The 11555-nt window shown below is 40.7% G+C and overlaps 1 protein-coding gene across 2 annotated transcripts; it reads right to left on the bottom strand.

Moving 5' to 3' along the window:
- Positions 1 to 910: 910 nt before the first annotated feature.
- ssr2 (signal sequence receptor, beta) lies at positions 911 to 9279 on the bottom strand. Of its 2 annotated transcripts, none has more exons than XM_072370850.1 (6): positions 9183 to 9279; positions 8638 to 8804; positions 2411 to 2509; positions 1858 to 1966; positions 1690 to 1767; positions 911 to 1361 (listed from the first exon to the last, which is right to left on the bottom strand). In XM_072370850.1, exons 2-6 carry the CDS (start codon positions 8802 to 8804, stop codon positions 1251 to 1253), a joined length of 564 nt encoding a protein of 187 aa, XP_072226951.1. In that variant the 5' UTR covers positions 9183 to 9279; the 3' UTR covers positions 911 to 1250. The 2 variants fall into 2 exon arrangements, with proteins under 2 accessions (XP_072226951.1, XP_072226952.1); XM_072370851.1 differs by having other exon boundaries at positions 9199 to 9271.
- Between the last annotated feature and the right edge of the window lie 2276 nt (positions 9280 to 11555).

Below are 11555 nucleotides of genomic sequence, written 5' to 3'. Positions count from 1 at the left end.
TTTCTCATCTAGTTTTAAAATGTACAAGTAGAAGCAAGGCAAAGTACTGCACACATCATCCAGATCCCTCAGAGCTACAGCTGCTACAGGTTATATGCTTGCTCTGCAGCAGAGAAGCAGCTTTCACAGGTTTTCCTCTCGGCAGCACATACAACCCACATAACCAATATAAAACGGATATCGGAAAAGCTTCAGTACACAAGATGAATTGAAATCAATAATACTTGATCATCAATGGGAAATTCTTTTGCAGCAGTATAAATTATTAAAGATGTGTTATGGTTATAAATGGATAACAAAATAAAAATCAGCTGATAAACATACAGACAGTTAAGTAAAGCAGAGTGACATGAAGCAGAAGTCTTCAGAGACCATCATCAACTGATAAGGGTTTTGAGACGCTCCTTCACACCGACATTACACCATCTGTGTTCACAAACCCTGTAATCCTCCTCCTTTACCTCTCTGTCTGTTTATTTAATCCGAAAGCTGAGTAGAGAGGTGTAAGGGCAAGTTGATCCTCTTCATTGGTTTAGCTCTAAACCAACAGCTGATGTTTGACGGCTTCCTAAGCACAAAACATTCACATATAATTTATGTGTTTTTTGACATACTAAAGACACCTATTTCATGTCTTTAATGGCAAAATACTGCCTCCACAGTTAAGGATGAAAGTATTTCAGAAGGAAATTAATGGCTTCTACGAAGATTTGTGGTTTGGAGCTGTCAGCATTTTCCATCTGTCAGCACTGCCCAGGGGTCTCTCTGTTCTATCACTTCCTTTCTGCCTCTCAGCTACGCCGACATCTTCCAGGCTAAAAATTCACTGTTTCCACTTTAAAGACAACCTAATTAGTTTCTGTAGTTTCATGCAATATAAAAAGCTTGCAAACTTCAAAAATGAGTCAGATTACAAAAACAAAAACATTTATTGATGTAATTTGAAGTTTAACAACTGGCTACAAATTTCACATCTGAATTCAGGCCATTAGAGTGTTTTAAACAACTGTTAGAGCATGAATAGCAGATGCCATGCTCTGTCACATGAACCTTTCTGCAGACATGAGAGAATGATCAGTAGCTGTGAAGTTCCTGTTCTGTAACCCCTCTGCTTTTTTTTCCTTTCCTTAAATCAAATCATGTTCGTTGGTCACTGAATTTTCACTGTCACTCCCAATATGGGTCATTAAGCCCTTCAGAGATCCTGTAACCCTTAAACCTCCCAGAGCTTCAAACCCAGCAATAGCTCCTCAGTTCTTCTTGGCCTTTGGCGAGTCATACTTTCTCTTGCTTGAGTACCAGAGAAGCAGAGGAATGCCGATGGAGGGCAGAGTCATCACACCAAACGCAGCCCAGTCCAGCTAGAGAGGGAAGACATGGAGCAGTGAGTCAGGTACCAAGAGACTGTTCAAACATGAAAAACAAAGGTGATTGGTAGAAGACTCATCTACTCTCAGGCAAATACTAAAATCAATCGAGAATTTATTTCTGATTAGATACAACAGCAACATCAGAAACGGCACAGTACAAAAAACAAAGATATAAATCCAACTAGTCCGATCTAAACTTTAAATTGCATAAAGTCAGTAGTAGTCTTGTGTTTTCACAGCACACAAATGCAAAGTACTTAAACTTTTCTTTTTGCATTTCAGTTAGGAGCAAGAAATAGTGCGTTGCTGAAACACTTACATAGTGTGGAGAGAAGCGCCGATCAAACTCCCTCTGAGCCAAGATGCCACCCTGGCCTGGGGCACTGGTGTAGCCCACCTTCAGGAAGACACACACACAGAAAAAGATCAGCTTCCCTCACCTCAGAACACAGAGTTTCCATCCATGGACATGACCAGCTGCTCTTACCACAACTTGTCCGCCCTCTTGGGCCAGGTAACTGACAGAGGCCGAGGTGAAGTTAAAGTAACCAGCCTTCAGGGGCCGCAGCACCACTGTGTGAGAGACATTGCTGGCTCTGAGTTTCATTGTTAAAGATGACAAGCCTGTCCATGTACATCTGAAATAAACTCGAGAAGAGCTCTCACATTGGAGCCTCGCTGTAGTCTCATTCCAACAGGCCATGTTTTCAGTGATGTCTTTCTGTGCCGTTTTACACGTTTCACCTGGTGTTTTTCTGTTAACACTTAAACTTCTAACCCCAACACAAACATGCATTACCAGCAATAGACTTTATCCAATATTCTTTCTATACCCCAAATAGCATGCAGATGCTGGTATTTTAGGCATGGGTATACCCGCTTAAAACAAGTAGATAATCCTTTACCACTGCTAGCAGCAGGATGTTTAACCTCTGCTTCAAAAGCTGCACATGTATTCCTACAACCATGTTCATTTTCTGTCATTAAACTAGTATCAGTGCACTAAGCAGAGTTGCAATAACATTTTATTTCAAGGATACGGTGCAATCCTGTCCCATTTAACATTCAACATCCCGGAAACGATTCCGAAGTCTTCAGGGGGAAACGAATCATCGGACAGTTCTACCTCCAGAGCAGCACTGCAGAGACAGATAAGACACCAAATTACACAGGATTCCTACATAATCAGCAATGCTGAAGTTATCTGACTGAAAGAACCTTGCATCTGGGGGATTCAATGTAAAGCTTCTGAAAGTGTCTTTGCGCCATTATGACTGACAGTCAAAGTCTTCATGCTGCTCTACATCAAGTCAATGAAAAACAAAAGCCCACCACACCAAACGACAGCACTGACACCATGTCAATTGGATAGTAATTGGTTTGAATCGATTTGCCTTTACAGTGACTTAAAATGACATTTGTTGTGATTTGGCACTTTATAAATAAAACTGAATTGAACTGAAAACTGAGTCTTCCTTTTAGTTATGTGGTAGGCTTATTATAGCACATATTCACATCTACCTAAAATGCTTTTAAATAGCTCTAACTTTGCCATTTATACCACTCAAATTTAATCTCCAAAGAAAAATCATTTTGCTGCAGTATAGAGAATAGTATAGTATTAACTTGTTTCCCTGTTCCAACAGGTATCCTTTGAATGGTGTTATGGTGTTCCCCCCCCCCCCCTTTTCTGTCTTCTCAAACCCCAGCTGGTCGAGGCGGATGGCCACCCTTCCTGGTTCTGGTTCTGCCAGAGGTTTCTTCCTGGTTCTGCCAGAGGTTTCTTCCTGGTTCTGGTTCTGCCAGAGGTTTCTTCCTGGTTCTGGTTCTGCCAGAGGTTTCTTCCTGGTTCTGGTTCTGCCAGAGGTTTCTTCCTGTTAAAGGGAGTCGTTCCTTTCCACAGTCCCTCAGGCTCAGGACGGGAGATTGGACTGAAGACAAGTTTCAGTGCCATCTGTTGGCATCCTTAGCTAGGCTAATGCTTTGTTGTTGTTGGTTTTTTTTAAATTGGCTTTGTATGTATGAATTGGACTAATATTGAATTTGATGAATTGGATTCTAATTGGCTTGGACTGTATCATTGAAGTGCCTTCAGAAGACATTTGTTGTGATTTGGTGCTTTATAAATACACTGAATTGACGTAAATACTGACTTATGTGCCTCTTCAGCATCAGATCACATGCAGGCTTCATGGGATTCTCTACCCGTGTGAAAGCTTTGCAAAGGATATAATAAACATTTGTTAAAAGACAACTCCAAGCTTTCAATCTTAATTTGTTTAGGATTTCCACCACCTTTTGGAGGCATCGCTTGGACTGCTTGTGCTTCTGGACTCTGGTCAGACAGTGACAGTACATCTTCAAGAAATACCTCACCTCCACAAAAAGGATGTGCAGAGACAAAGGAGCGGCAGCCCAAGCCTGGAATCTTTCACTACCGCAGAACTAAAATGTGAGAATCTGAAATATTCTTCTTATTCGATTCAGAATAATGCCTAAATTGTTTGTGGTGCCATCAGTGGTAATCCAACAAAGTAAGGGCTTGTAGTTTGGGTTTTTAACCAAGGTTATAACAGAAACCTGGATTTGAGCACATGACCTCATTTTGAATTACACATCATAACAGAGACTTAATTTTTAGTCTTGGTGGTGTTACAAAAAAGGAAACGTGAAACACGCAGAAAATAGAGACTTCTGATTGATGCACTGCAGAAAGAAATGGGTACATTGTCACAGTAAGATACAAAGTGACAAAGTTGTTGATTGAGGAGCTCCACATGTAATGTATATGAAAATTAATTGTGGCGAGAAAGCATTAAAGAAATGACCATATTGGGTAAAATAATGTGGGTTCCCAAAAGGAGGAAGTTTTAGTAATTGGAGAACTGCACTGCAACCGTGCCAGAGAGACCGTCGGGCCTCATGGCACTTGAAGGATGCAGAGATTGCAGCCATTTGGTGACATTGTGAAAACAAGTCAATCAGGGATGGACTGAGACAAAAAGACAGACTGGCATTTTGGCCAGACCAACTCACTGCATATGATCATGCGTACCACTCATCTTGATGCGCTCTTGAATATGTATATCAGCAGTGCTGTTCCTTAAAACCTCTAAAACCATAGATAGCAGTATCAGCGAAAGTGGACTAAATAAAAATGTATACTTCATACACAGTGAAGACTCTTGAAGCAAAATTCATCCTACTGTGTATGTCTGTGTGTTTGATAAATCATTTTAAAGAACAAGTGATGGAATCCTGTCAGAGAGGGAGAGGCTCAGACTTAAAGGAATCATAAGACAACTGTTACATTGCAATGAATATTTTCAATTATTTCAAGAACTTCACCTCAACTTATTAACCTGCAAGAGCATCTTTCTGAATAATTCCCTTTTCTCAAAGCCCCCATTAATGACTGTGTCTGTGTCCAGTGCCATGAGGATGTCTTTCTCAGTGGCAATCAACAGAAACGCCTCCAGCTTTTTGCTGACAGGTGGCTTTCAAGTCTGCTTTTGATCAATTTGACTGTTGAAAGCATTCTTTCACAGGCCACCTGGATCAGGAAAAGGGTCATTAAGAACTTATATGAAAGTCTAAAGAGATGATAAACAAATAGAATTAATGCAGCAATAAAGGCCCTCGCACCTAGGCAGCGGTTGGGCTAGTGGCACATCAAAGGGGCCCGGTGACCACGCCATCTAGGCTTCTGAGTCCCAGCTAGTTGGGTATGGTGCTTGTAGGATGGTGAGAAACTTAACGAGTTAATGTTGGCATGTAAACATGAGCAGTCCAGCACTGTTGGCAATCATGCAAAATAAGAGCCGTGTAGGACAGTGTACTTCTGAGTAACATCAAATTTCATGATGAAGGACGCTCATTTAACGGGAAGCATCATACAAAAATAATGATAATAGGTAGACTGCGCTATATAACGGCTGGGCGATATGGACCAAAAGTCATCCCGATATATTTAGATATCGATATAAATATATTTTTAAAAAATTCTATTTTTTCCGCAAAGTGAAACAGACTATTTCAGTTGAACAGTTGCAAAATCAAATGAATAAATAAACTGGTTTCTTCACGTGGTTCATGAATAAATGCTCAGCTGTTTAAATAACAATAAAATGTTATAAACATAAATACTGTATAACAACGGGAGTCTTTTTTTTTTTTTTAAATATAAAAATCAGAGCTCTGTAAAGTGCACATTTAAATGAAAGAAAATCTTAAATAAAAATATCCTGTAAAATAAAATAAGCCAATCATTTCTGAAATAAATATATTTATATGAACAAGTACAATAAAATTTTTTTGTTTGACAACTGGTTTTTAAAATCAAATTACATGTTTAGTGTGTAATTTGTTGTTAGCGAGTTAATTTGTTTTTGTTACGTTAGGGAGGCTCTGCCTGACTTCTGTGTACATTTGTGGCAGTGCTTCTTGTGCAACGTAGTTGCAGTTGGGAAGCTCATATCTCGGGTTCATAGTCTTCAGTAGCTTTTTGAATCTGACTTGTTACAGAGTCGCAACAGGGACCATATCTTTAGCAATGTGATAGGTCACCGCTTTAGTTATAGTACACCACTTGTCACTTTTTTTTCCCCCAAAAGAAACGCTGCAGGAAAATGAAGGTTGCAGTGAGCTTTGTTTTGGAGCTGGAGCTTTTTGGGGTTGTGGATGGCTTGCAGCTGGGGCTTCTGCAGCGCAGTTTCACACACTCTTGGTACTGCAGTTTGTGCCACTGTTGCAGGTGGTGAAAAAGATTTGTTGTGCTTCCACCCCTGGCTGTAACTTGTTTATGGCACTCGCTACATGCAACTTGATTTTGTAACTCATCTGATACTTTGAACCTGAACCATCTCCAAATTGCAGAGCTACTGCTTTTTCTTTTAGTAACCAATTCCTGCGCATGCTCTGCAGACGTTGCTGCTTCCTCCATGTTTGTTGAAGAGTGCCTGTTCCTGCCCGCCACTCCTCCTCTGTGCATGAAAGAGGAGGTGCGGGGGCGCGGGGTGCAGTTCAAAGAGCGCCAGCTCAGCAGCTTGCCAAGGATCACAGCGCAAATTTCAACTATTATCAATATAGTCTAATTCCATATCACATTTAAAAGTATATCGATATATCGCCCAGGCCTAAGCCATATTGAAAAAAATGTGGGAACTACTGACCAAACTTTGAAATGTATGTTTTGGAGTGGCTTTATAGTTTATGTAATAGTTCAAATCATGTGGTTCCTGTTCTGGCTGGGTTTTGGTGATCAAACAGCATGACATGTGGTTGTGTTCGGGACTGTGATCATCAGTGACGGATGGTGGTGATACTGACTGGATGGGCTAACATGCACATTATCAAAGACAACTGGTTACATTTCAACAACAGAAGTACCACAATTTACAAGCTTTAGCAACAACAGCTTGTTTAATTTAAGGCAGTGGGCAAAGGTGAAACCCATCCTTTTGAGACAGCACTTTGAATCAGCAATCCATGCCTTCATTATGTCTCAGATGGATTACTACAATGCACTTATTTTGGAGTCAGTCAGTCTTACGTCACCAGTTGGTTCAGAAGGCAGCTGCACATCTTTTAACTGGAGCACGTAAGAAAGATCACATTACACTAGAGATGCAACTAACAACTATTTTGATAGTCGACAAGTCGTCGATTATTGAAATGATTAATCGACTAATCGGTTAATTACTAATTAAAATAATGTAAAACTGAAAAAGCCAATATTTTATCTTGACTTTTAACACCAACTGAAAATGCTAAGAAGAGAGCAGCTGTAATGCACCAACAGTCAAATCAATACCAAAAAGTGAACAAGTGAAAAAGAATACAGCATGATTGTAACATGACTGTGAAGTTAAATGATGCAATTTTAATGTCGCACTTTAATGTTAAAATCTAAGACAACTCCGCTTATTTATAGCTAGCAGGCTACGCTAACAAGCTAAATATCTTACCATGGTGAGTCCGCATCTCCCAGAGCTCCAACATGCTTCCTCTTCAAATGTACATGCATGACAAACGTGCTCCCGCGATAAGTGAGGTCGGCTTTATAAAACTTGCAGGTAATCTCTTTTTTCTGGGTGTTGAGGGTGACATGCTCCCATACCCTGGAAACTTTTGGATGAGAGGACGGTAATTCAGCCGCAGCCATTTCCCTATGTTTATACAGGTCATCTCCCGCTATTATTTACTATAACTGCATGCATCTCTAAGCATAGATAGGTAGGAAGTGGGATGACCCACTCCGTACGAAAAATGATGTTCAGCTCGACAGCGTGAAAAAGACGTGTGATGACGTAACCAACAATTAAATACATCTGCAACTAATTATGTTCTTGATTTTTGTCGACAAATCATTGCACCCTTACATTACACCCGTTGTGGCTTCGCTTTACTAGCTGCCTGTGTGTTTTAGAGTTAATTTCAAACTAGTTTTATTTGATTTTAATTCCGAAAACCGTACCCAATAAATCCAAGAGCAAAACGTGTGACTTCCTGTTGCCAGTGGGCGGGGCTATGACAAGGTTATTCTGTTCAGAAGCCGAGTTTGATCATATGTGATATCTGGTGCATGTTGGACCTAAAATGTGACAAATGTGTCAACTTTCTGTTTCATCCCAGACCGAATGGTTTATAAAAAAAGCTTTTAATAACTTTCAATCACATGTCTTTTGACCATTTGGATCAATTTTCAGACCTCTATGATTAAATATGTTGGGGGAGTTCATTAAAATGTTTGTAAAATTCCAAAATTACATCTTTGAACAAAAATGGCAGACTTCCTGTTAGGTTTAGGACGTTACTCCAAAAGTATTTTATATTAGATTAGACTTGTTCTATAAGATTGCCCAGTTATATGAAAACGTAGCAGTTGTAGTTACAGGGTTACCTGGTTACCACGCTGGTGAGTCACCCCCCCTAAAAAATAGGCAATTGTATGCATTCCCTTGTTGGCATGCATAAAATTTCCTGAATTTTTGAGCATGTGTTTTTTTTGGGGGGGGCTGAACAATGGGCATTTGGACTGCCTTCGGGGCCTAATAAAATGTGATCATGTAGGTTAGGGTTTAACTTCACCATGATACTGAGATTCACAAAATAACTTCAGTTATAATATCCATCCAGTTATAAGATAAAAACAGAGCAAACCTGTAGTATGTTAGTATTCTAACGTAATTGACCAGTAGTGTTGTTTTGTTTTCATGACATCATGTAAGGTACATCAGTCTCCTCTATGCAGACCCTGATGACTGACCTGGAGCCCACGTTGAAGATGTTGTACTGCAGGGTGAGGTCTCGGCCCTCCACAGCGTAGCGGTTCAACAGGGATTTGGAGGCCAGCAGACGGGCTCCCTCCTCTCCTGAGCCCAGTATGAGCACAGCAAGCAGCACACACACGCGCAGCATCATCATCATGGTCATCTGAAAACAGCAATAGTTTTACAGACTTACCCAGAAATTACAACGTATGTGCACATTTCTGGTTTAAACGCCCAGGTGTCCATTAACATTTGGTGGTAAAAAATTAATAACGGTAAAACGACCAGCTGGAATACATCACCCGCACATTATTTGGATATACAGTGGCAAAAAGTGACAGCATTCGCGTTCGATTTGACGCTGGTCCAAGTGAAACGCTTACGTGGACCAGACGAGTCTTCTCTGCGGTAAATACTGAGTATACTCAGTCAGAATGAGCACAAAGGTTAGCGCTCGCTATCTACATAAACGCTACAGACATTATATAAGGAATGCTTACGAAGTTGAAGAAAAATTACACTTATAGAAGGCAGAAATGACAGAGATAGACTCTTACCGTGTTATCCTCTTCAAGACGCAGAAAGTGAAGACTTCCGAGACGCGCATGCTCATACTATGAAAGCTGCTGTTTGCATGACGTGTACCGCGGGGGGGGGTTGGTGGAGCGGAAGAAGGCTGAGGACTGCAGCGCCCCTGCAAGCTTGGCGGAGAATAGCTCCGGCCAAATGAATTAAGGAAACACGAGGAAATGTTTTCCACTGTTGTCTATCAGAGCAACTTCTATGAAGCTGAGGCAACACATACAGTTAAGAGAGCTGTCACTTACTTTTGAAACTGAAAAAGAATATATTACTTACAAATACTCGGTCAAGCCAGCCACCGTTCAACTTCGAGTCTAATTTAGCTGCGCATATAGACCATGCAGTCCGAGAGGGGTGCTATGGCTTCCACAGAAGAAGAAAAAGGACAACAACGTTACAATTTGGACATTTGTACAGTTTAAAGCTATCAAATGCCCTCTTTGTCTGAGCAACACAATTACTTGCATTCCATGACATACAAAGTCAATGTATATAAATAAAACTGAACTGAATGTTTACCGATAACAGGTGTGCAGATTTTGGAATTCTGTGGAAACAGAAAGCTTATTCTGCATGGACAACACATGGTTGTCTCCCAAAACAAATAACCATTTTTAAGTGCGATGCACATGTAACATAGTTAAAAAGGTTCAGGTTAAATCCAGCTAAATAGAATAACCATGACACCTAGGTGTACACAAAGGTGTACCTGCATGATTAGTAATATCAAAGGATTATGGGCAATCCTCAAAGCAATGGAAGATTTATAATTGTTTGGCAGGTAGTCAATAATCCAGGCGGTTGTGGAGGCATCCATCTATATTTTGTGCAGCTTCTTACATAAATAACACAGGCTGAATTTTATCCAAAGCACTGGAGAAATCAAAGATGATGATCCTTACTGTGCTGTGCTTTGTCCAGATGAGAGTGGGATCACTGAAGCAGGTAGATGATAGTACCATCATCATCAACCCCAGGATGATAAGCAAACTGTAGTGGGTCCTGAAAGGTGTTTTCTTGCTTACTTAACTGAGCCAATAACACAACGTTTGTGATGTGAGATATTAGGGCAACTGGTCTATAGTCGATGTGGGCCAATGCATAAGATTTTTTAACTTTCTACCGATTCAGTCTAAGGTTGAAGAGGTACTGTAGAATCCTACATAACTATTCTACACAGTCATTCAGGACCATGGGGTTGAAACCATCTGGACCTGCACCCCTTGCTGTGGTAAAGATTCTCAAGGTGCTTCTTAATTTAACTACTAGCAAAAGACAGGCTGGAGCAGAGGACAGAAGAGGTCTCAGTGATTCCTGTTGTGGGAAGAGATTAGATCTTTTCGGGTTGCGATGCACCGGCCATAGTGGCAGCAAATCTTGTTCATCGTTGATGTAATTGTTATATAATTTTAGTTCTAATCTAAATATTTTTATTTTATCAAATCCAATCAAATTTTATTTATATGGCACCTTTCATACTTTAAAAGCAACACAAAGTAGCTCACAGAGGCTAAAAACAAAAATGTTAAAACATACCAACCCTCCCACCCCCATTAATACCCAGAGAGACACGGAGACAAACACACACACACACACACACACACACACAGGCTCAGACCCACTGCACCTATCGGACAGAGACATGGCCGGGCACCCAGACCTAAGGCAAGGAAAAAGCCACCTTGGGGACCAACCACGCTGAGAGGGCTCCTGGGCCACAACCACAGGGAGCGCCGCCACAGAGACAGTCCCAACCCGGGCAGACAAGAGGCCCCACACCAAGGTGCCGAGTCCTCCAGCCACCCGGGCCAGAGCAGTCCACAGAACAGCACCCCGTCAGTGGACCAAAAGCAGCTCCCAGTGTGGTAGGCCCCCATGAGGAAACACTGGAGCTAAAAACTGAAAGACTAAAACAGTTAAATGATATATAAGGATGTAAAATGAACAAAATAGATAAAAAGCTTGGACTTAAAAATGGACTTTAAAACATATAATCAAAATAATATAGAACAAAAATTAAATATGATAAATATTGATTAAAAGGAATAACGAAAATCAATAAAATCAAATAAAAGCCTAATTAAAAAGGTGAGTATTGAGCCTCTTTTTAAAAACATCAACAGTTTCTGCGGCCCTGAGGTTTTCCGGCAGGCTGTTCCACAATCGGGGGCCATAATAACTAAAAGTCGCCTCCCCGTGTGTTTTAGATCGAACACGTGGTATTGTTAAAAGGCCAGTGCCGGAAGGCCTCAGGGTCCGTGAGGGCTGATATGATAAAAGTAAGTCTGATAAGTAAGAAGGCCCGAGACTGTTAAGAAATCTAAAAAGGAGT

The sequence above is a fragment of the Leuresthes tenuis genome, unplaced genomic scaffold, assembly GCF_036924035.1.
Source record: "Leuresthes tenuis unplaced genomic scaffold, fLeuTen1.0.hap1 SCAF_18, whole genome shotgun sequence".
NCBI lineage: Eukaryota > Metazoa > Chordata > Actinopteri > Atheriniformes > Atherinopsidae > Leuresthes > Leuresthes tenuis.
The sequence above is the reverse complement of the archived record's forward strand: the minus strand, read 5'-3'. Positions and strand labels throughout refer to the sequence as shown.

What these genes read in the sequence shown, in the direction of transcription:
- ssr2 (XM_072370850.1), bottom strand. Translation starts at nt 8,804, where the DNA reads ATGACCATGATGATGATGCTGCGCGTGTGTGTGCTGCTTGCTGTGCTC. An exon ending in AAATGGGACAGGATTGCACC is followed by an intron (nt 1,967 to 2,410) that starts GTATCCTTGAAA and finishes AATGAAACTCAG; the next exon opens with AGCCAGCAATGTCTCTCACA. An exon ending in AAGAGGGCGGACAAGTTGTG is followed by an intron (nt 1,768 to 1,857) that starts GTAAGAGCAGCT and finishes GTCTTCCTGAAG; the next exon opens with GTGGGCTACACCAGTGCCCC.